The sequence below is a fragment of the Cyanistes caeruleus genome, chromosome 1 (genome assembly GCF_971803275.1).
Source record: "Cyanistes caeruleus chromosome 1, bCyaCae1.hap1.1, whole genome shotgun sequence".
NCBI classification, from domain to species: domain Eukaryota; kingdom Metazoa; phylum Chordata; class Aves; order Passeriformes; family Paridae; genus Cyanistes; species Cyanistes caeruleus.
The window spans coordinates 85,508,820-85,532,594 of NC_141701.1; the positions used below are offsets into that span (position 1 = coordinate 85,508,820).

At 46.3% G+C, this 23,775-nt stretch overlaps 2 protein-coding genes and 1 long non-coding RNA gene across 4 annotated transcripts in view; 2 read left to right on the forward strand and 1 right to left on the reverse strand.

Annotated features, from left to right (window-relative positions):
- The first annotated feature begins 4,707 nt into the window (after positions 1-4,707).
- PSMG4 (proteasome assembly chaperone 4) lies at positions 4,708-11,034 on the forward strand. Its single transcript, XM_086900510.1, has 3 exons — positions 4,708-4,969; positions 5,072-5,147; positions 10,498-11,034. Exons 1-3 carry the CDS (start codon positions 4,793-4,795, stop codon positions 10,617-10,619), a joined length of 375 nt encoding a protein of 124 aa, XP_086756636.1. The 5' UTR covers positions 4,708-4,792; the 3' UTR covers positions 10,620-11,034.
- A 1,005-nt stretch (positions 11,035-12,039) lies between these two features.
- The window catches only part of SLC22A23 (solute carrier family 22 member 23), a 107,359-nt gene continuing 95,623 nt past the window's right edge, over positions 12,040-23,775 (reverse strand). For both annotated transcript variants that reach the window (XM_086900498.1, XM_023919898.2), the window contains 3 exons: positions 23,253-23,285; positions 21,347-21,470; positions 12,040-16,437 (listed from right to left, as the gene is read on the reverse strand). In XM_086900498.1, the coding sequence (XP_086756624.1) occupies positions 16,080-16,437; positions 21,347-21,470; positions 23,253-23,285 (515 nt within the window). In that variant the 3' untranslated portion in view covers positions 12,040-16,079. The remainder of the gene's footprint in view (positions 16,438-21,346; positions 21,471-23,252; positions 23,286-23,775) is intronic.
- On the forward strand, positions 20,919-21,565 carry LOC147655689 (uncharacterized). The gene is made up of 2 exons (XR_015290067.1): positions 20,919-21,008; positions 21,372-21,565. It is a non-coding gene; the product is annotated as an uncharacterized LOC147655689 (long non-coding RNA).

The following is a 23,775-nucleotide window of genomic DNA, read 5'->3' on the forward strand; positions in this document are numbered from 1 at the left end:
GGCTGGCTTTGATATTGCTTTGGATTGCAAGATTCATAGCATGAACTTAGTACAGTTGCCTTGAAGATCTCTTAAACTGATTTTCATACAAGTTTGCAAGTCTGATTCCTCCATTTTCTTCAACTTTAAGTTGAAAAGAAGAAGTTAAGAGAATCTAGCCTGGATTCTCTTTCCATGTCTTTTTCTGAGACCACAACTCAGGCTGATCAACACTTGACAAGGTGTTTTGAGTCCTCGGGTTACCCCTACGGCCATGGTTAGATGATTCAGGAGCAACTTCCTATCACATCTAACCAACAACCCATGCCAGGATCTCAGGAAAAGGTTGTGACCAGTTTGATTCTCCAGATTGACTTATCATCATATTAGATGAGCAGGAGAAAGAAGGACTGGGCCAGCCCCACCTTAAAGTGGTTTAGATGGCCATCACAACCATGGTAATTGTAAAGAGATAGTTGTCCCTTTCTTGCTTGCCCAATTCTGCCCTCCATGATGCCAGCACAAACTTTTGAGAAGTGGCACAACAATCTACATCAGAGGATGGAACCAGCTGAGAAAAACCATTCAATGATGGGAAAAAAAAAAAAAAAAAAAAAGAAGGAAGTATTTTTTCCAGATCCTCAGGTGCCTTGATGTAGAGGGAGAGGAAAGGACCCTCCTCAGTCATCAATGTCACTGATGGAAGTCTACATACAATGAGCATCCAAGTCTCAAACAGATTCCTGGAAGCCTGGGACTACAGCACAGCTGCTGCAGCAGCCTTAGCAGAGCAGCTGGAAGGTTTTGCTTGGCTTTATCAAGAGTCATTTACTCCTCTTCAGAAGGATGACAGATCAAGAAAACTAGAACATCCTAGGCATCAAGACGAGGTTCACTGACACACACCAATGGTTACTTGCCTTCTCACATGTCAAATTCACTCTTTATTCATGCAGAAGCCAAAGCACAGAATACGTTTCGGAATCAGAAAAAATTGCTGCTCTCAGTGATATCCCAGCTCATAACTGAGCTTTACGGGCCTTGACTCCACAGTAACCAGGAAGAAGATTTACTCCTCACTTAAAGCTGTACAGGAGGGGAGATGACGGTCAGTAAAAATCAAGGTTTAAGATCTAGTGACTCTTATGGGCAACCTAACTTTTGGAGAAGAACAAGGCAGATAGAAGTACATACCTTTAAATCACGTCTCCCGGAGCTTGGATGTCACCTGAGCAGCAATACATACACATCCATATAAACATGAAGTGCTTTTGCTGAGGTATGTTTGCTTTATCATTATTTTTCTCTCCAATGTCTCACTGCAGCTGAGGCTTATTCCAGCCTCATACCTGACAAACGAGGCAGACTTATGGGTGCTGATTTCAAGGCCATGGTGAAAAAAGATGAGCTTTTGAAATGAAATGCAAGAGGTTCCATACACATATAGAGTGTTTTCCCTTCTCATTTTGTAGGGATTCTCATGACCTTGCAGTGCTGTAATCAAGAAATTAATTTCACACTTGATGGTCTGGTTCTGCACAGCTCTACTCACACACCTGCACTGCAAATAAAAATGCTTAACCAGCATTTTAGTCACTAGATGAATGGTTTTGCTTTTCTGAGCTTAAACAAGGATTTAGCATGATTTACAGAGAGCAGCTGCATTTCACAGAAAAGCATTGAATGCACCGAACTGCTAATGCGCAGAGAAGCCCTGTGACTTACTTTTAGTGGTCTGCAGGGTTTAGGATAAGGGAAGTTACAAGCACTTTAGAGAAGACTCCTGGTGAGAAGAGGAACAGATCACAGTGTGATGAAACAGAGGCAGTTCCCTGTAGGGAGAAGCAAGCCTGGAGACAGCCTCAGAAGCAACACCAGACATTTGCACTTGATGTGGTAAGACCAGTGAAGAAAACTCACTTCAGTCCAGCAGACGACTTTAACAAAGGTTTAGCACACAAGGAGGCCAAAACTTCTACTTTGTGGGAAGACACTCTGAGCTGGAACTTTGTTAGAACAGATCCTCCAGCAGGACTCAAATGCAGAAGCCAACTCTGACCCACCATAGCAAAGAAACTGGCTCTGAACACTTAGAGAAGGATTTGCCTGCATGAGTAAAACTGTCTGCAGAGCTGTGCAATGCCTTGCCTTTCACCCTCACCTCTTTTCAAGTCAATGGAAACCAGGCAAGAGGGGCTCCTTCTCTCTCAAAAGAGAGACCTAAAGCAGCTCAGGTGAACTGTGCCCTAATATTTCCTCTTCTCTCCACTGATCAAGCAAGCCTCGGGGAAATTCCTCCATGTCTTAGGCTGCAATGTGAGATGTAACCAAAAGTATGGATTCTATAACATCTGCTAAAACCAGGTGGGGCAGTGTTCCTTGTCTCTTCCATGACCCATCCCTCATAACTCCAAGGAGATATCTTCTGTTAATGGGCCATTGAGTCTCACTGCATGACTGATAAAATGACATCATCCCATTGTGAGATGCTCCAGCCAGGGGAGGAGTCAAGCATTCCTACCTGGATATGATCAGAGACTTGGAACACCGCAGGCAGCCTTTCTCCACTGGATTCTCAGATGAAGACTGGGCCCATCTACACCACCACTGGACCTTTAGAGGAAAATGACGCCCTTCTATAGGATCACTGCTTCAACAGAACCACATTTGTCACTCCAGGAGGACTGCAGCTGCCATTTAATCAGCCTGCTCCCTGACCAACAGAATGTCACGTAGTATTGACAATACAACGCTGTATTGTGTTTTTTTGTAGTACATTTTTTTTTAATTTTCCTATTAAGTTGTAGTTCTGGGGTTTTTTATACATACTGGTAAAGAACTGTTATTCCTACTCCTATATCTTTGCCTGAGAGCCCCTTATTTTCAAAATTACAATAATTTGGAGGGGATTTACATTTTCCATTTCAAGGGAGGCTCCTGCCTTCATTAGCAGACACCTGTCTTTTCAAACCAGGACATTCCATCACCTGCAGGTGTCTTGCCACAGGAATCTCACCACCACCACCTGCATGGCTCCCAGCAGACATTTTATCCTGTTCCTAGATTTTTATTCCTGCAATGCTCCTGGCTGGCCTACCTACCCAGCTGTGGAGTGAACCTGCAGCTGCAACAAGCAGAGAGAGGGAAGTGTTTGGTGCAGCCAACACTCTCTCCCTTCCAAGGTGGCTTTCGTCACCCCTTTGCCTGTCTGTTTTCACAGCCGCCAAAGGGCAAAGTGTCAGTTTGCAACAGGCTGTGGGGACAGGGAAAAGCTGATTTTCGGGCCCAAACACAAGACTCAGCTTCTGCAGTACCTCACCATGTGGGAGGCCAGCCCATGTTGAGGGAAAGAGCTGGGACTGGGTGTATGGAGTGGGGGCCATGGGAGGACCAGCACAAGCCTGACGCTGTTCCAGCAGCCAGGCAGGGGACAGGGATCGTGGGGGGCTGACACCACACATCCCCATAGTGCTTTGTGCAAGAAGCAAGTGACAAATGTAGGGCAGGGAGGTGGCGTGCAACCCCCCCTGTCTCCAAGCTGATCCTGTGCCATGGGATGTCGGGGTATGGCAGCTGAGCCGGGCTTAGCTGCCTCCCGGGATTTAGAGTCAGTGCTGCAGCATGGGCTGAAATTATCAGGGCTGAGGATTTTCTTTTGGCAGATGCCAGGAGAACTGGAGCGGCTCAGGGAAGTAAAGTGATGAAGGGCTCCTTTCCCTCCACCCACTTCTATCAATGGGGAAGTGAAATCTTACCACGTAGAAATGGAAGTTTTGATTTCTAGCGGTATGTAGGAAACTGGAGGCAGAGGAAATGCTGATTAAAAAGCCAGTCCGTACCCTTAACGTGCTTGTTCTTTGTGCAGTGATGATTGCCCTGCCGGCGGCGTGAAGTGTTTCCAATTGTAAAGGGCCCAAGGCCATCAAAGAACCAATAATATTCTTATCAGCGACAGACGGTATGGTTACTGAAAATCCTCTCCAGTAATGACCGGCCTTGCTGTGCTCCGCCGGAAAGAGTGAGGAGCACAAAATTCACACACAAAGTAGGGCTTTTAATTGCTCACGGCTCCGTATTCTCCAGAGCTGTGCAAACCCGAATCGCTCGCTTTGCAGATCCCAAATGCTGAAAACCTCCACAGCTGAACGAAGCCGAGGTCGCCGTGCCCTTGCTCCCCCTTCCCGAGGCCGCACAGCACGGCGCTATCCCTTTCCCTTCAGCCTGAAGCCCCGGGGCTCCTCCCGGGTGGCTCCCCGGAGCCCCCGGTGTGCCGCTCTGCGGGCAGGGGTTCACCTGCCGCCTAGTGGGCTTTCCCCATCCCTGCGGCTGCCTCCGCTTTACGCCTCTCCCGGGCGGGCAGCGGGGAGAGCCCGGGCAGCTGTGAGTCCCGGCAAGCCGTGCACGGAGCCTCTGCTCCCGGGGCTGCGCACCCGCGGGAGGAGCTGTGGCTTTTGGGATGGGAGGGGAATAGTGGCAAACGGAGCGAGCGTGCACCGACCGGGGGGAAGCGCAAGCTCAGGAGGGAGGGGACACGGAGGAGGCTCGCTCCCGGTGGGCCGTGCCCGGGAGTGTTGGTGCTGCCGGGGTCTGCCCGGACGGAGGGGGTCCGGGGCGGGCAGGGGTGTGCGTGTCCGGGTGTGCGTGTCCGGGTACTGCCCGCGGTGGGAAGCGCGCATTCCTCGGGGGCCGGCCGGGGCGGTGCCTCCCGGCGGGGCGCGGCGAGCGAGCTCCGCCTCCCCGGGGCCGCGGGCCGGGCTCGGCCTCCGGCTCGGGCCTTGCCTGCTCGGGCCTGGCCGCGCCGGCAGAAGCGGCGATGGAGGCTGCGGGCGGCGGCGGAGCTGCGGGCGGCATCGCCCTGCACGACTTCAGCGGGCAGCTGGGCGAGCAGCGGGTGCACTTCCACGCCATGCGGCTGCGGGACTCGCTCTTCCTCTGGGTGGGCGCCGCGCCCGCCCTCGCCAGCCTGGCCGTCGCCATGTGCAGCCCCCGTGTGAGTGTCGCCGCCGGGGTCCCGCCCGGCCCCCGGAGCCCCGCCGCCCCTCACCCGCGCTGCCGGGACTAAGCCGTGCCCTGTGCTGTGCTCCGCTTGCAGGACAGCATCCCGGTGGCCGCCTCGCTCCTGGGGGACCCCTCGGACACCGCCTCCTCCTGCCTGGCGCAGCGCTTGGGTAGGTGCGGGCGCGGCGGCTGCGGGCGGGGGGTGCGGGGAAACGGGCCCGGGGAGCCGGGTCGGGGCCGGGGAGCCGGGTCGGGACCGGGGAGCCGGGTCGGGACCGGGGAGCCGGGTCGGGGCCGGGGAGCCGGGTCGGGGCCGGGGAGCCGGAACGGGGCCGGGGAGCCGGGTCGGGGCCGGGGAGCCGGGTCGGGACCGGGGAGCCGGGTCGGGACCGGGGAGCCGGGTCGGGGCCGGGCCGGGCCTCTCCGGCGGCCCTGAGCCACTAGCCCGGCCTGCCTGGGACAAGAAGGATGCGGTGCGCGCTGCCCCGGCCGCAGAGCCTGCACTGCCGCAGGTTGCGGCAGCTTCCGTCCAATCCAGCGGTTCGCTTCTTTTTTCCATCCGTGTACGAGCCTGCGGCACCTGAGTCAGCGGCCTTGGGCACGCCGAGCGCTGGCAGAAGTGAATTATTCGATATCCTTATCCTGGCTGCGGGTGCGAGGCAGGGGCAGCGCATGCTGCACCTGTCGAGTGGGGTTCCGAGTGACCTCCTCTCTGTAAACCTGTGGCACTGCTGTGCTGGTGGGAGAGGTGGCCGTCATGCCAGGCACGTGCATTTTACCTGAAGATCACATCTCGCACCTTTTAGCCCCCACATTCCAAGAAGTTTTGGCCTGGGAGGCCCAGGGTTGTCTCACGGATGCCTGGGCTTGATCTGACTGAGCCAAACGGGCACTGCTCGGGGTGCTTCCTTTTCCATCACATCATTAATGCAGAGTGCTACAGCTACTGCAACAGCTTGCAAACTCCTATGTCCATACTAAAGAGATTAAAAATACACCTAATTAATGCGTTCTGGCCCAATGCATTCCTAGCACCTTCACAGCTCTGACAGCTGTATCATGCTGGTTGCTCGTCATCACCCACTAGTGGCTGATGCAGCTCCAAATGGTGAGCTGCTGATGTGCTTGTTGCCAGGTTTTAAAAGCAACATGCTGAGCTGCTCAGTCTCACCTTACTTCCTCTGTTTCACATGGAAAGACCACAGAATTATTCATGATCTGTGTGCTGATCTCCGTTTCAGACAGTATGTCCTGAGTTTGTATTGTCAGGCCCTTCCCTGAGTCTACACTTGCTTCTTCTCTATGGCCACGTGTAAAAAAGGGTTACTCATAAGATTGATCTTTGAAAAGCAGTATTAGTGTCTTTTCTTCTTCACAGTAACTTCTCTTTTAATAGACACTGTTTTAATCGACCATGGTGGCACAATTTTCTCTACACACTGAGTTCAGTCCTTTTCACTTTAAGTAATAATTTTATGGGGTACTGTATCACGTGATTCCTTTATGTGTAATTAGTACCTTATCCTTAGGAAGTCAGTAAAAATGTAGTCAGAGAGGATTTATTTTGGATAAAGTGTAACAGGTTATTCCACTTTCAATTTGGTCTCCTTGTCACTAATTTTTTCTGAATCATGCTCCCAATTTTCTGTGTAGCATTGTAGCCCAGATGACAGCTCCAAGTTATCTTAGTGATTCTCATACTCCTTTTGGATTTTTTTTTCTTTTCTACATGTGCTTGCTATCTTCTCTCTTAAAATTTGATTTATTACATATTTCATAGCTGAAGCTCATAATAACTTGCTATTTCTTCCATTAGTTCTTTCAGTGTTCTAGGACAGGCTGCCTGAGTCACCTGACTTTTCTTTCTCCTAGTGAGTTGTCTGTTTTGCTGCCTTTTTTTTTTTTATATATGGATATTTTTTTTCCCTTAAGGTGCTTTTAGTATTTTCATTACTAATTTCCCATACTTTGTTACTGAGAACTGATACTGTTGCTTGGTATTGGTCTATAGGTTACTCTTTATCCTTGGAGTATAACGCACCTTCCTATTTTCTTTTTCTTTGTGTTTTTTAGGTGTCTTTTGTTATTGTTTTATGATATGTATTTTGTTATCTTAAACTTCTGAGCCAGCTGTGGCCCAGCTAGGCTTCTGGTCCATGTTCCTCTGTATCCATGACCTCTATCCACTGGGTTGCAGGTTTCCTTGCCAGTCAGCTCCTTTCATATTACTTTTATATGCTGTTCTTGCTTGTGTGATCCTGGTTAAGGTATATTATTTTGAGGAAGGCCTATAGACCTTTTTCACCTTTGGTTCAAAGGGGAAGGTAAATAATTCACTTATGGCTTTGAAAATTATGTGCTTGTTCTTTACCTGAGCTTCTGGGAAAAGAAATATGTCTATTTGAAAACTCACACCATAGTCTTTAGGCTGGCTTTTGACAGTCCAGCAATTTAGGTCAACTCACGGTCACTTAGTCCAAATTTTTTTACTTATTTATTTATACTGAGACCAGTGGATCTGCAAGCTCATCAGCAAGCATCCCTGTATCTTTGTTTCACAAAGTGCTTGGTAAGGAAATCTGTGCTCCACCTCAGCTGGAAATACCCAGCTTTGCTGTTATTGGTGTGTAGTTTTTCTTTGGGAATTTAAATCCTTGTTACTCCCACAAAATCTGTAATAGCAGAGATGCTTTTCACAGCCAAGTCTGACTTGTAGTTGTACTTCCAAGGTAGCCTTTTTAACCATCCTGACATGTGGTAACCTTCAGGCAGGCAGTTTTCCTCCCTCCTCCTCCCCCTGCCACGCTTGTCACAGTTTTTTTCCGTGCAGTTTCTTGTCTCCACAGGAGAAGCATGCAATGCTGTTTGCACATAACTATTTCCATTTCTTACACTTGCCTGTCACATTCCATCATCTACCATGTGTTCCTGCAATGTCAGGTTTCCTGCCCTGGAGCAGGAGTTTCAGTGCTGCTGTGCATCACAGTGCACACCTTCTCCTTTTGTTTTCTTTGTAGTTTGGTAGGGGTCCTAGCCACAACAGCAGCATCTCATGTATTGGCTCTATCACCTTCCTTATTTCTGATTTTTATTCTGTTGCTGAGGACACATGTGCTTCATTCTTATTCCTCTTTCTACATATATCTATCTATATCTGCTTGTATGATGTGCAGGGACTGTTTCCCACCACCCTGCCTGATTGCTTTGGCACAAGATGTGTCTCACTAGTCAGTAAACCCAAATTCTAACAATGTTTCCTGTAGGATATTGGAGGCCAGTTCTTGAGAAAGTCCTTGTCCATCAGTGCCTCCCTCAGGTGCATATTCTGGAATCACTGTGCTTTGGGCTGCAGTACTGATTAGTGCCACGTCTCCGATCTTCCTTCTGTAGGGACTGGTGGACTCTTGGTGAAGATCACCTCAACCTTTTCTTTGAGTGTTTCTCAGCTGGTCACTGATCACTTCCATCATCTCTTTTCCAGCATAAATAGTCTACAAACTTACATTTAACATTTGTCCCGCCTCTTCTGCTCCTGCTGGGCTCCTCTTCAAGCTTTGGTTTGGGCCTTTGCTCTGTACATGAAGTTGTAGGAGCAGATCTGTGCTGCTGTAGTTTCTCCTGGCACTCAGCACATCCTGGACGCTGGCTGTCAAGGCTGTTTTTCCTCCACTCTGAAGAGCCAGTGGAACAGGGGTTATTAACCAGGCTGCATGGGAAGCAGACCTGCCAGAGGGATTTTTAGGTAAGCCTTGTCCTTTGCAGTTTTCTGCTTTACTCTGAAGCTGCAGATGGTCTTCCACGGAGGCATAAGATCTGCCCTCTTTTGTCCTTTCCACAGGAGTGCACATGTCCAACTCAATCCTCAGGAAGCAGGGACAGAAAAGGTCCCCCTGCCCCTCAGAGCCCTGGGAACAGAGGTCCTTGGCACAGGCAGCCCAGAGGGACTCCCAGATTCACACTGTTCCTGGGAACTGGAACAGCATCCCAGAGACTCTATAGGCAAACATAATTAAGAAGTTGAGTTCTGAAACTGCAGTGCACTATATAGTTTTGTTAGCTAGCATAATGGTATTAATTAGTTCAGAATTAGCACTGCATTCATTTAGGGCATGATGATGAAGCACTAGTGCTTACAAAACATGCTGCTTTATACCACAAAAATCTAGTGCCAGGTGCTAATTTTTGCAATCAGAGCACCAAGCTGCATTATATCAGCATTTTGTAGTGCCAAGTCCTAAAAGGCAAATGAGTCCTTGCATTTCGGAAGCAGCTTTACTTACTGAGTCAGGAAGCTGATAACCCGTTAGAATAGAAAATAATAAAAAAATCATTTGCGTAATGAAAATGCCTTAAAGGAGTTGTTTAACTACATTTTATACATACATATATACAGATTTTCTGTGTTTAACTGTTTAGTTTCCTATTTAGAAAGGATTGAGATCTTAGAAGTCCTAGTGTCTTTATTTTGAAGTTTTAAAAATTCTGGTGAATATTTCTGAATATTCAGCAGAACAGTCTGATTTGTGCCTGGGATCATTAGCTCCCAGCTCATTCCTGGACAAGTATATCTTGTGACCCAAATACTATTTTTTGTCTTCTATTTTACACAACTCAATTTAAATTTAGTGCCTGTTTTTCCCATATGGTGCTTACATTTTCCACAAAGTTTAGCTTCAGTAATATATAAAGAGAGATGCAAATTTGCTATATTACCGTGGTAAAATCTAAGTAGGATGGCATTTCATTTATAAAACACTTCTTGATGTTATCTCTTGTGCTCTGACAATTAAGTCTTCTTGTCCCCCTGGACAGTTTTTTTTTTGTTGCTGTTAATTAGCTCTGTCATGGAAGGCAGCTCTTAATTTTGTAGCACCTCTCTCTAGGTACTTGTCACTACAGTAGCCTGGAACTTGTGCTTGGCTTCATCATGTTCAGCAAAGGCTCTCCAGCCTCCTGGAGCATTCATGGACACTGTATGAAAAAAGGTTAAAGGAAACAAAATTGACAGCAAGCTTAGACAGAAGGTGCATAGCTTTTTGGGGCCTTTTAAGGCTTATGAACCTTTAAAGGTTCATAAAAAAATCAGAGCTTCAGTAATTTGGGCTCAGTCACTTTCTTCTGTGCTTTCCCTCTAATGTTTTACACAGCACAGATTTACAAACTCAGAATTTCAGTGCTAAGAGTCCAGTACAGTCTGTGGTTTCACTTACAATGTAAGCTATTTAAGAAGCATCCAAAAATCTACTACAAGCACTGCAAGGCTTTCCAGTGACTAATGGTGTCATGTGTCAGGTCAAAAACTTGTTGACAGTCACGAGTCTTATATTGTTCACTTCTGTAATGTGCAAAATCTTGCACAACTCCCCAGTGGTCACAGACTTCTGCTGTTCCTTTGTAACTGCACCCAGCACAGCAGGAGTGGAGAACGTCCTAGAAATCTGCATGATGGGGCTTTTTAAGAGGCTTACTCTAATGCCATCCTCACTTTTACATAAGAATAAACTCTGTTTTGTCTTTTAGCCAGCAAGACCAAAAAGCAGATATTTGTCAGCTACAATCTTCAAAACACAGACAGCAATTTCACCTTACTCATAGAAAATAGGATCAAAGAAGAAATGACAGCTTTTCCAGAGAAGTTCTGATTGTGCATCATTGTAAAAGAAGATGAAGGTTTTGTTTCAGAAAAACTGTTTGCAATTTTCACACTGACATTAAGTTAGTATATTTCTTTTGTATTATTTTGATTGAATTTGTGGTTGTTATTAAATATAGATACACTTGACTTGGATTTTCTTTTTTTCAAATACAATTTGATTTTTCAAAGCAAAAATTTTTTTTTTTGCTACCCTGCCAAGTAGGATAGCAAATGGATGCTGCAAGGGATGAACATGACTGAAAAAGTGCATGTGGTGTCTGGCTTCCACACAGTACTGGGATCTGATGGCAAATCAGTTCCAAATGCTATCTGTACAATTAATCTACTGTGTACTAGCACTGAACATAGTATAGCAGTTTTTAGCGTTAAAATAAAGAAACCCCACATTTTTGTATGGTAAAGCTGTGACACGAGTGTTACTTTTGTCTTTTTAGCCCCTCTTGGTTGTAGTACTGGTGCTAAAAAATGGATTTCCTTCCATCCCTTGGGCACTAAGAATGCTAGAAGGATTTCACAAAGGGTTATTTATGCGTCCCTGAGGACTACATAGAAGGAAAAAGCACAATTGTTGTTCTAAGTTCTGGCACAACAGATAAATCTGTCAGGCTGCTAGAGGAGCATCACATGTAAATTGAGCTTGTACATAAAATGAGAGAGGTCTCCTATCGTGACCACCAGTTAAAAACATCCTGCAGCTACATCTCTGGACTTGCTTTGAGATAGGATGTGTATCCTTTCAAGGGCAGATCCAGGGGCTGTTTTGTTTAATAAGATTGCAGCTAGGAGTTTTAACTATCCAGGTTTTTGTGGAGGTTTTTTTGTTGGTTTTTTTTCATTCTTTTTTCATTCAAGTTGAGCCTTGACTCAAGCTCCAGTATCAGCTTCTGATACAAACCAAAACTAAACTACTGATGCTGCTTCTAAACTGTCCTAAGCACCTACAGAAAAGTGATGAATTTACCTTGCTGTGGTGCCACAATCAGCAATTAAAAACTGTAACCAAGAGGCTGCTGCTGTAGAAGGAACAGCTGCTGTGTCTCTTGTCCAAAAGGGTTTGAGCACCCAGTGGCTTCAATTTCTCAGATTTGGTGTGAGTGCAGAAGGCCCCTCCTTACCTGGTGGGAACAGCTGCCTGTCCTTGGCCGCTGTTCAGTATCAGAGTAGCAAAAAGCAGCTGTTGAAAGGTATTTTCTTTTTAATTTACACTGCTCAGGAAACAGTCGACTATGCTTCTGTAATTGACTATAAAGGATAATTAGTTGCAAATCAATATGCTGTTTTAATTAGCTGATTTACAAACAGCTCATTCTGTTTGTAGAGCAGGGTAGGGCTATGTGCTGAGGCATCAGCTGCTGCTGGGTGTTCGAGAAGTTCACTGCAAGGGAGCCAGACCAGGGAGAGCAGACTGATGGGACAATGTCATTTTATTCTGTACATTTACATACAAAGTTCTTCTCAGTAGGTACAACAGATGTAACATCATGCAGACATTTAGCTTGTAAGACTGTTTTCAGTACTTGATTTAAGCTTGTGCTATGAGGAAGCACCACCAGACTATTCATGATCAAAACATACAGTAACACGATTCTTTAAAACTTCATCGGAAACTGAAATGGGGAGGGAGATCTCGCCCACTAGACAAAACACACCGTACTCCTTTCCTGAAACATTTTACACAATACATTTAAAATGAGGTTTGTAATTTCATTTTTTTCTTAAAAAACAAAATAAAAAATAGTTACAGTGGGGGAGATCATCCCTCCACTCGATAGTGTTGTCTTATGTGCCAGCTACAGGCGCAAACTTGATTTGACATTCACAGAGTTCAGTTAATGGCACTTCTGCTTCCAATTTGGTGACCAATAAAGTGTTTGGCTCCAGGAAGTGGCAACAGTTAAGCAAAATACTTCCACTAAAAAGAACGACGACAAAAAAAACCTGCTCAGTGAAACCCAAAAGTAAATCACACAACCCCCTTTCCGAGTGGCCACAAAACACTTGCAAACAGGTGACTGTTGCTGTCTGTTTGCAGCGTGTCTGGCAACAAAAGCAGTACTGGAACCTTAAAAGGGGGGCAAAACCCCCAGGATCAAGCATAATGTCAACTTCACATTTTTGTTTGAACTTACAAAGATGGAGAAAGCCCTTAAATGGTAAACCCAAAGAAAAATCTACTGATGGGCTTAGAGGTTACTGAAGGTTCACAGAGAAAGGCCAAAAATGGACAAGACAGCTCGGACTGCTTCCCCTGTTGTGGCCAGAAAGAGCCGCCTGAGAAAAGCCTTTCCTGGTGATGGCTGCAGAGGAGACATGGCCGAGGAGCCAATGGTGCAGCAGGCTGGGACTCCAGGAGAGAGCCTTGACCTGCTGCAGGACTAGACAAGGCAGGGCAAGCATCCCCACGCTTCCTTTCTGCCCTGCTGCATCACCCGGTACCTGGGTCCTCCACACAAGATAGGTTCAGTGAAAGCTTTCCAACCCCGTGAGCATGTGTGGAAGAACGTAATTGTCACAGAAGTGTTCATGTTTTCAGGAAAAGGAGCAAAACTTGAACTGCCAAGGCAGGAAATTAGTTTTTGCTTTATTGTTGTGACAGAGGCAGAGGGCCAGACCAACTAGAGAAGCTGGGGCTCCCTTCATTGCAGATCAGTACCAACTACCTGGTTTGAAGCAAAAAAACAAAAAAGCAGCAAATCAAATCAACTTCACAAGACTTTTTTCTTAAAGAAAAAAAAAAAAAATTAAAGTTGCTGCATGTTCCTGTCACCTAGTGTATTTACTATCTAAACTGGTATGTTTAAACAAGTATTCTTTTCCCTGTGCCTGTCATCGGAGAGCAACCACCAGAATAGGAAACGATAAAGCGCTGTGGACAACAGCGGTGAGCTCACCAGGACCACTGGCAGTGCTGGAAGCAGCCGGGTTTATAGGCTTGCGGATGTTCTACAAGAGCTGTACTGCGGCTTGAGCACACGGGCCACGAAGAAGACCAGGAAGGAAGGAGCCACTGGCTCCACGGCACGATGGATGGCAGGACGCTGCTTTCTGCCTCTGCGCTCGCACCTTCTCCTCTCTCAGGCCCTTTTTCTCTTCCCTGAAGCCTTGTTTCGCTTCTTCAGCTTTTTGTTGTGAACCCGTTTCTTTCGTCCCCGAATGTGTGTGGCTTGCAACAAGCATCTCGCATCGAAGGCAAAAGGTATCGCACTAATTTGGTGTGTCAATACTGCACGAGTGGGGAAGGGCTGGGCTCTTTCCTCAGGTGAACTCAGACTGCAAAAGTCTCGGCTCAGAACGAACAGAAGCAGCCACACTCAAGCCTGACAATAAAACTTGAGCGTAAGGAAGATCAGGCTCTTGCTGTCACAGCAAATCTAGCAAAGGTGAAAAAAACCAGTAGTGTAACTGGGCAAAACTACCATCAACTGGTCCAGTGTTTCTTACCAGGCTCAAGAAGAACCCAAATGTCCACATCATCCTCTGTAAAAATTAGCAGCTTTAGGACAACATTGTTACTCTGAACACAACCACCTCTGTTGCTTCTGCAGGTCTGCCTGTCCCCTTGCACCCGCCAGCGTCTGAGGCTGTGCTACTTTACTGCGTGGCCTGCCGGGGAGCATGGATCTCTGATTTATTGGGGACTGGAAGAGGACATCGGCAGCCTAATGGAGGATGGAAATCGTTAGGTACAGTAGTTAATCGACGATATATACAGCAAGGGAGGAAGGGGAAGGGAAGGTAGAGGAGGAAAGTGCAAATGAGCACTTCCCCCTGCATATGAACGCAAGATGTACATCAAACAAAGTGGCAATCATACGGACACTCAGTACAACATTGACATCCTGCTGCTCTGTTTGAACGTCTGCACTACCGAGCAATCACAAATGGATGGCCTGAGTGAGAAAGGAGAAGAGGGAGGGAGGGAGAGAGGGGAGGGTTAACTACAACGCAAGAAATCTGTTAACAAAGTCCTTGCATTGAATTAGGTCCTCACGATATTCTCGAGTGAGAACCAAAAGCCAATGGCCAAAGGAGATAGTTGGTTTGGGGGCTGGAGGAGAGAAGTCAAGTGGCCACTATCAAAGTGCCATCTGCACAGCAGGAGGTAAACTGGATGTTCACTTTGTGTGGAATTAATCCAATTTAAGTAAACTTTTTTTTTCCTGAACTAAAATCTTACAAGAGCAGTTGGGAAATAAGGGTGAGTTCGTTGTATATTCTTGGGTCAGAAACAGAACACATCTCTAAGAACTCAAGACAGCTCAGTAAGTCATTATTCACATATCAATTCATTCCTTTCCAACATCAATTTAAGCATTTTTTCCACTTAAATTGAAAACCCAAACCCTGATTCTAAAAACGCCTAATACCAGGACACTCATTTCCCAGGAGCAGAAATCCCAGCTATGCTGCCTTTTGGAATAAAATTATAGATCGTTGCCCATGCTCCCTATTATTTATCACTGCTAGTCTAGGCTTTTCTCCTGGAGCAGTCAGAGATCCTGGGCCTCCTGATAATTATAGCCATTCTAGGCAAAACTCATTTTTGTATCGTTAGTCAAATCATTTGCATCATCTACATTACTATTAAGGACCAGTGGCAACCACCTAAAATAGATTAATATACTCTTAAAATGCAGAAAGCTGATTCTTATTATAAAATCAGCTTGTTTGGGTAGGATTTTCTCCAATGCATTCAGTGAAAACAAAAGAGGACTAATTTAGAAAGTAACTTTTAAGTGCACATGGGCTATAAAGACAAATATAAGCTTCATAAAATGCAGTCAGAGTTTGAGTCACAATAGGTTTTGCTTCGCTTTTTCTTCTTTCTTTTTTTTCCTTTTTTTTTTAGTGTATACAAACACAGCAGGCAATCTGGGCACTTGGACTTTCTAGACAGGCAGAAAAATGTTGCACAAGTCTAAGTTTAAGTCAATTCAACTTTGCAGTGAATCCTTCTTTCCTTTAAAGAAACACAAAAACAAAACAGAAAACAACGCTCCCCCTCCCCCCATGGTTTCTTTCTTGGAATGGCTGCACCTCTTATAAGATGGCTTCATTTTTGTGATCTATGAAAGGAAAAGGAAATAAAGTGCTTCTTGAGAATAAATCAAAATAAATATACATATTTAATGGCAGGAAAAAAAGAGTTCTGAAGGGCTACTGCCAGCCAGGTCTTTTCTCAAAAGAGTCTTTTCCCCCAAAACTTTTCAAGAGTAATCTGCATAACTGTTGAAGATGCCAAAATTTGCTTTAGTAGCAGAGTTGAATTCCTCTAAGTTTGTGTCTGCTCCATCACTGGTTTGTAAAATCTGTGCAAAACACCTTTGCCCAAAGTGCTACTCCTCCCGCACAACAGCATCAAATAAAATACAAAAGGAAGATAAGAAATAGAAGAAGGGGAAATAAAATAATTAAAAAAAAATGAGAAGGAAAAAAATCCACCCAGTTACATTGACTTCATCCCGTTGGCAGTGGTGTTCTCCGAGATCCCATCACTCACAGCTGCTGAGTCATGGAGGCCAGAGTAATCCTTGAGTTCAGAGTTTGTCAGGAGCAGGGGCTGCTCCCCCTTCTTGTGCGGCAGGAGGGGCTGCCGGGTGTAATGTTCCCCATCCGGGATGTTCTCAGGCAGGTTCTGGTTCTTGCTCTCGGGCAGCAGCAGGATGCAGATGATGCAGATGAGTGTGCAGCAGGCGAAGATGACGTGGTGGAGGAAGTAGCCTTTCTGGTTGTGGAGCTCCATGATGGGGGCGGTCAGGCGGCCGAAGCCCGCGCTGGCCAGGACCAGCCCCAGCCCGCCTCCCCTGCAAACACAAGCAGACAGGGAAATAATTACACTCAAGTATCATTTCACACCCATTTTACAGCCCCCACATAATAAGAAGAGAAGCTTTACCACGTGAGGGTGCAGAAAGCACTCTAAAGTACTTCCAGTTCCAAGTATTCCCACATTCAGTGAGGGAAAACCAGATTTTACTTAGCGTGCCACCCTTCTCCACTTAGACTAGACACACCAAGGAGCAGTAAGTGCAGAAATCAATTTTGGCTGCCTCTAAAGTATCTGCACCATTCAGCAGTGGAGGCAGGCGATTAGACTTCACAAGCCACTGTCTTGATCCATTACAGCAAACACTGAGTGCTGGAATATTTTCTACATAAAATTATGTTATGGCTGGAACTTCTCAACGTACTGGAGATATAATTAAATAAGTTAAGTTTCAGAAAAAAAAAAAAAAGGTGTGAAAGTAAACTCATCTTCCTCCAGCTCAAGGCACAGAAGCTGCATGTGAAAGGCCAGTTCAGTGGTCTCTCCTAATGCTTGACTATGCAAGCAAATTCTCCTGCAATTCCTTGTATTGCTCTCTCCTTGTCAGCATCTCTCCAGGCCCTGGTGCAGGAGGCCTGGCACACCTCACAATCCTGGGTCTGTTTCTGCTGGGTGCCCCCACACAGAAGTGTTTCTTTGGGGCAGGCCATTCCCTCCTGCTGTGACACGATTGAGGTCTCCTGCCAGCCGTGTGTCATCCTTAAATTACTCGTTTTCACAAAATCTGTGAGAGTGGCAGCTCCTCCTTCATTTTCCAAAGACCATGCTGCCTGCAGAGGGAGACCTCCCTGAAAGTTTAATAACTGGCACCCTGCTTCCCTACCAAGCCTGTGAGGGCAGCACACTTCGTACACTTCCTCTGGGATATGCCATCTATTCACAAACCCTCTGGAGATCAGAAGGGCTCAGGTGCTCAGTAAAGATTGATTTTTTTACTATCAATAAAAACTGGCCCTTACAGAAGACAACCTGCAGAAGGCAAATGGACTGCTTTATGTCAAATACTTGGGAAAAAAAGTTTCTCTGGCTATTAAGCATCCTAGAAATCGCTGTACAAACAAATCTACAGATGCCGAATTCACTCAGCCAACCACAGTGTTAAAGCTAATCTTCACTCAATCCTTTCCAAAATCCACTGCTGCTTACTTGACAGCTGAAGGACAGCAAACATAGGTTTCAAAAGATGCTCTTGGGACACTGAGTGGATCAAAAATTCACATATGTATGTTCCAGCTCTTCAGACTCAGCAGAGGATCTTTCACAGACAGCAGTGACTTCCCCAAATGCTGCAAAAGCCCTTTTTAAAAACTTGCCAGCTTTCCGATGGCAATTTAGAAACCCAGCTGAAAGCAACTATTGTGCAACTGGCCTCCCTGCAACTTCATTAATACACTCACATGAGTAATCGACAGAACCAGTCCCAAATGCATGGCAAATCTCTCTCCAAGCTGGCTCTGGAGCAACAAAAGCCTGGCTCATTTACATCAGTGATTGCAAAGGCTAAATTGTATCTCAACCCCTCTGAGAAGGACCTGAGGTGAGTTTTAAATGCTGCTGTAGAAGGACATCAAGCAAGCTGAAAGAAAACGGGAAAAGGCAACAACAAAGACTGCTCTGTCATTTATGGGTCAAGTGGCTTCAGATTTGCAGTGGGGAAAAAAGTTTTTCCATATGACGTCAGTAATTAGAGTAGGCATTACTTTTTCCAGTGCCATCAAAACCTGGCAGAAGAAGGCTTGAAAGTACATTTTGGTGTGGGTCCTAAAAGAGGTTTCTTTAAGGTTTAACTACACTGCAGATATGAAAATGTGAAGAGGGAAAAAAAAGAGAAAATGGAATATACTGTCAGGAATTTTTTGTTTCTGTGCACATCAGGAAAACAGCTACAGGGCAAGAGAGGCATCACCCTCATGATTCACACTTTTTGCAGGTGACAAGGGGCAGCAGGTGGAAAAGAAAAATATTCTGAGTGCTTTGGGGCATTGCTCCTCCTCAGCACGAGGAATTCCATGGCAGGGATCAGTGCCTGTACTTCAAACACTCTCCAGATGCAGAGCAGAGACTGGAGAAGGAGTGTGAGGGCTACTGGCATCCACAGTGAGTCCCAGCTTTCTCCCTTTCACCTCTGCCTGCCAGTGGCTGCTGTGGAGGGCTTTCCTATGGCACCATGGATGATAGAGTCAGTCCCTGGAAAGCTCCACAGCTTTTCCCTGCCTGTAGGAGACATTTTGTGCACTCAGTCCTAGGCCAGAGATTCAAGTAATACACCAGGATACCCTTGGCCTCGTGGAGCACACACCACCTTTGAGAAGCCAGGCCTTATTCAGGTCCCAATAAACAGCCACTGTGTTGAGGAATGCATTCAGTGCAGGTAGCTGGGTGGGCAAGATGTGGTGTCAGCTGCAGACTGAGCTCTGGGGGGTGGCACCCCAAGACGAGAGGCTGTGAACTGCTGCAGAGCCTCTGTGTGAATGTGACTGCCGAGTGGCTCCTGGGTGGTCCGACAGGAAAGTTTCCTCAACAACTGGAAGTTTGGCTTGAGGCAGCTATGGACGGGAAAAGACCCTAACTCAGCTGTGGCTGCCCATTCTTTGACTGTGTGGGCACTGAGAGAAAAAGCCAGAACCACCCTCCACTTGATAGTAACTGAGTATGTGGAGGATGAGGAGAGGACATGCTGTGTTTTTTTCATCCTATTTGTATTTAGTAGACACGCAGGCTGTAGTGTTGTGAAGATTGTCCCATATGGATCATCAGTGACACTTGGTGCTTTAATTCAGCATTCAGATGGAGGTGTGCACTGAAGGGTACAAAGAAGGGTAGCTCTTGATGAAGCCCCCTTGCCTACTGCCAGGAGACTGGGGTGCAGTGCACAGATCCAAAGGACCTCTCTGTGACACATGACAGTGTGGAACGTTCATGTTGCTGGAGCAGGTGTCACCTCTTGGTGATGAAGATCTGGCTGTTCTCCTCCTGGAACTGTTCATCTCAACACCACAGCAGTGGAGACGGATGGGTGCTGTGGAGATGTGGGTTCACTATCGTGCCACTGCTACCCCAGGTAATGGCAGGGCTGATTTCTGCTCTCAGGGATTTGCAGGTAATGGATTTGATCAGTGAAACCCCAGAGACAACCCCAGTGCTCTCTTTTCCTTCCTTTTTCTTAAGGCTCCTTGAGATCCAACCAAAAGCATATTAGTATTGTACAATGGTTTGGGTTGGAAGGGACCTTAAGCATCATCTTGCTCCAACCCCCAAAGGGCATCCAGGGTGGCATTTTGGAGGGCAGAGTAGATCCCACCAAAAAGCAAGACAGGAGGCAGCTTAAGCACACCTCTGCATGAGACAGATTTCTGCATTGTCCTGAGCTGCTCCTCCTAATTACAATCCCGAGTGGGTCTTATTGTGGTGGTAGGATCACAGAGCAGTGCGGAGTGTCATACTTTCTATAAATAAACAGGGAACCTGAGGCATATCTAGCTATTGTCACTCCTGTGGTGTCACCTAGCAGAGTCAGGGGAAGCAGAATTTTGGCTCCCAGCCAGGATTTTGTCCACCTCCCTGTAGCAACGTAAGTGATTTAAGGGAAAAAAGCTTGCTAAGTTCAGACTGCACATCTGACCCTACTTGCCCAATTCTCTTCTGGCTGACATGGTCAATTCCTTATCTGTGTGTCTTTCAAACAGAGACAAGGAGAAAATTAAAAAGGCATAAAAACACCAGGCTGATTGACACACACATAAATAAATAGCTGTTAGTGTTTCAGGCTGCTGTATAATCTCACTCCTCACACTGCCTTTTCCTGTGGAAATAATGTTATCTGTAAAATACATTCACAAATTGAGATAGCCTGAAAAAAAACACCATGGAGCAAGGAGACTCTAGCTACTCAAATGACAGTTTTGCAATAATACTTTTAAAATACAGTAACTGCAAAGTTACTGAAAAGGCATATAATTTGGAGGGGATGAAAAAAGAGAAAAGTATCCTCTTTCCTCCACTCTCTCTCCCTCCCACCCCTATGACCTACATTCCTGGGAAATTCAGTGAAGCCAGAGCAAACTCCTGAATTGCTGTGGCATTGCTGAAAGCATAATCCAGAGCACAGAAGCACAACCTTTGTGCTCTGAAAGATAACAGTGCATGTATAAAATTATACAAACCCCTGACCGTACAAAGATGTGTTATGTGAAACTCTCCAACAAAGATAATTTCTCTGATTTCTCCTATTTCCCAGGATGAAAGTGCTCCCTTTTTTAGAAAAACTTTGAGCCTCTGCTAAGATAGGTCTGTATGTGAGGAGAAAGACAGCTTTATCTGCAACAAAGGCAGAAAGGCAGGCTTGCAGAGGACCTCTATGCACCAAAAGCATTTACACCACATGTTTCAACACTTCCACTGAAGCAGCCCTGCATCTGTCCTGGTTAGCCTGCCCTATGGAGGCAGGGATTGCTGGCACCCACGTTCTCCTCTGCACAGTCACAGAATATCTCCTTTAAAATCAAGATGCAGATCTCACCCGATCACTCCTCGAACAAATCCTGCAGAGTAAGTGAAGCAATGACAGTGTTCAACCACACAAACTGGTTCAGCTGAGTATTAAAGACCCTATCAAGCTGCAATTCATGTGCTGCCAGGCCTGCTGATCATCACCACGATGGGACACAAGGTGGAGCCATGGGAAACAAAGCCTCTCTATACACAGGCAGGCATTTACTTGCACAGCCTGACTGCAGCTGCTGTAAAAAGCAGCACCCAAGTTGCTGTGAGGTCTCCAATGACGTGGGGCTTCCCTTCCCATACGATGTGTTAAGTTACACATGTCATTATCAATTAAATGAGGTTAGTTTTGTCCCCATCTTTTGAGGGGGGCTCCAAAGTCTCACCTGATTACTGTGGGTGTGATTTCAGCACAGAAGAACACGCTGAGGCTTCCAACAGCATGAGAAGAAAACATACCCACGATGGAAAACGCAACAGAGAATTTGTCTTTGACGCTGTCACTCATACCTGGCAAGACAAGTGTGTTCATAAAGAGTAAGGAGGAGATCAAACTTCTGAGGAAGAAAACAATTAAAATAGTTTATTTTACTCTTCTCCCTCAACAAGAATTTGAGTAATTTTGTAATACTAATTTAAAACTGTTATTTATAAAATTCATTCCCCAAGCACCTGAGATACAAACACACATTAAAGAAAATATAATGCCAAAAAATGGCAGTGATCTCTGATTTTTTTATGCTCAGTCATTCAGAAAAGGTAAAACCCATGTTAAAACGAATCTTTGGGCATTCTTTTAGACACCAGCCTCTTCCCTCTCATGTTTGACAGACAAGTGGAGTCAGGCAGCATTCCTCGAGCTGCCAAACATCTTGTACAGTGGAGCTTGGGCACTGGAGAGGCTTCCAGGACAAGAGGGGAAAGAACTAGAAGTGCTCCCATCTCTGTGCTAAGCCTCTGCATGTGATCAGTCTGCAAACTCTGTTGTAACTCCCAGCTTGACACCTCCAGGCAAGAACAGGCTGATGCCAAGGACGGTGAAGCACTCCCTCAAGTCAGGGCTGTTTGCTCAGTTGTTTCACGGCTGCATGGCAGCAAGGTTTCAGGGAGCAAATAGTGTCTATCAAGCACTTCCAGAGCCCCCAGTAAATCTAAACAAAGCTCAAGGAAACTGTCTCTGGCAATGATGGCAGTACATCTCTCACTTGATCCCTGCTCGCCACCTTCTGTGGGCAGGGGTGGGATCTCTGGCCAGGGTTGTACAAGCTCACGTGGCCTGTCCTGGCCAGCAAGGAGGCCACATCACTCACAAACACAACTGCACAGACGGGGAACACATCATGCCTGACACGAGCACTGGGGAAAGCACTGGAACTTTGCAGCCAATGTTCCCTCACTTTTCTACACACATGTCCCAAGGCCTGCCTGAAGAAAGAGCTGCTGTGTGCAGTCCCAAGCAGGCATATTGTCTGGGTTGGATCCAATGAAAATTAACACCTGCTTTTGTTCTTGCTGAACAGATCAGCTGTCAGGAGAGCAAAAGGTATTTGAGAGCTCTGGTTACATCTTCTGAGACATGCTACAGCCTGCTCAGGGCTAAACTCTTTCTGCAAGGCACCCCAAGTCTGGGGGAGAGAGCAAACTCTGCCAGCTGATGAGGATGTGGGCACAGCACCTGGCAAACCACGGGTCTCTGGCCACTCCTGTGTACTGGGTGAGGCTACACCACTGACCCCCTCAGGGAGGCTCAGCAGAAAAGACCTTGGAAAAGCTGGGCGAGGACAGGTCCATCAAATCTGATACACAAAGGTAAATTTTGTTCCCCTGGAGTTTGTCACTGCATAGCTCTTACAGTACTTCAGCTTGGGAAAGTATTCTTTAAGGTGTTTAAGTCCTCTTATCAAAAGCGTCCTTAAGGTGTTTTAGTCCCCTTTTCTTTTCTGGGGAAAGAAATTTAAATAATATCAGAGATTCCTGAACTGGGAATGCTTCTCAGAAGAAGACTTTCTGAGAAAGCCTTACCCTGTGTGTCAAACCTTGGGGGTCCTCTGCACCCTCTCTTGACATGCAGAGATGAGCCTATGTGGAGGGGATGTTACACGAAGAGGCTGCACATAAATGAGCAGGCCTGCCTGTGAGTGGGCTCTCAAGGCACTGCACAGAAATGGACTTTCCCCCTGAACCCCTTTGTGGCAGCAGCTCTGCTCTGGGTGCTTTGGCCCAGGCCTTTTGGATCTACATGTCCCTGAGGGAGTGCTTCCCACATGGTGCGGATTTGTATGTAAACCATACCTGAGTCTGGAAGTTGACTGTATTTTCCAATCACTGGATCCAAGACCATGGAAGTCAGAGAAAGATTAAAAAGAGAAAGGGAGAGAAAACAAGAACATACGTTTTTTATACGTTTATTTGTCTGAAAGTTAAAAAAAAAAGGGGGTAAATCCTACATGCCACCCTAGCCCCACCCTCTGACTCCCATATCTTTCCCATGCCAAAATTGTCACATCTTTCCCTGACCACCAGATAGGACATGCTGTTTCCAGGCACATCTCAGCTGGAGGACAGCATGCTAATGAGACAGTGATAACAAACCAGCAGTAAAGCATACTTAAAAGCCCCAGAATTACCACTGGGATTAACACAAAGGCCTCTTTGTTGTTAATGAAGGGGGAGAAGAGAAAATGCCCTCCTGCTGCAGCCCTGAGTGAATGACTTGGGTTAGAGAGCAAAATCTGTGCATCAGTGTTGTCAGACTGGTGGGAGACCTATTCCTCTCCAAATCCATGAGCTGATGGTCCATGTGTCACAGTAGCCA

Bases quoted from the DNA above. Each gene is read 5' to 3' on its own strand.
- PSMG4 (XM_086900510.1), top strand. From the start codon at position 4,793: ATGGAGGCTGCGGGCGGCGGCGGAGCTGCGGGCGGCATCGCCCTGCAC. The intron at 4,970-5,071 runs GTGAGTGTCGCC...CTCCGCTTGCAG, and splicing joins TCGCCATGTGCAGCCCCCGT to GACAGCATCCCGGTGGCCGC. The intron at 5,148-10,497 runs GTAGGTGCGGGC...TTTGTCTTTTAG, and splicing joins CTGCCTGGCGCAGCGCTTGG to CCAGCAAGACCAAAAAGCAG.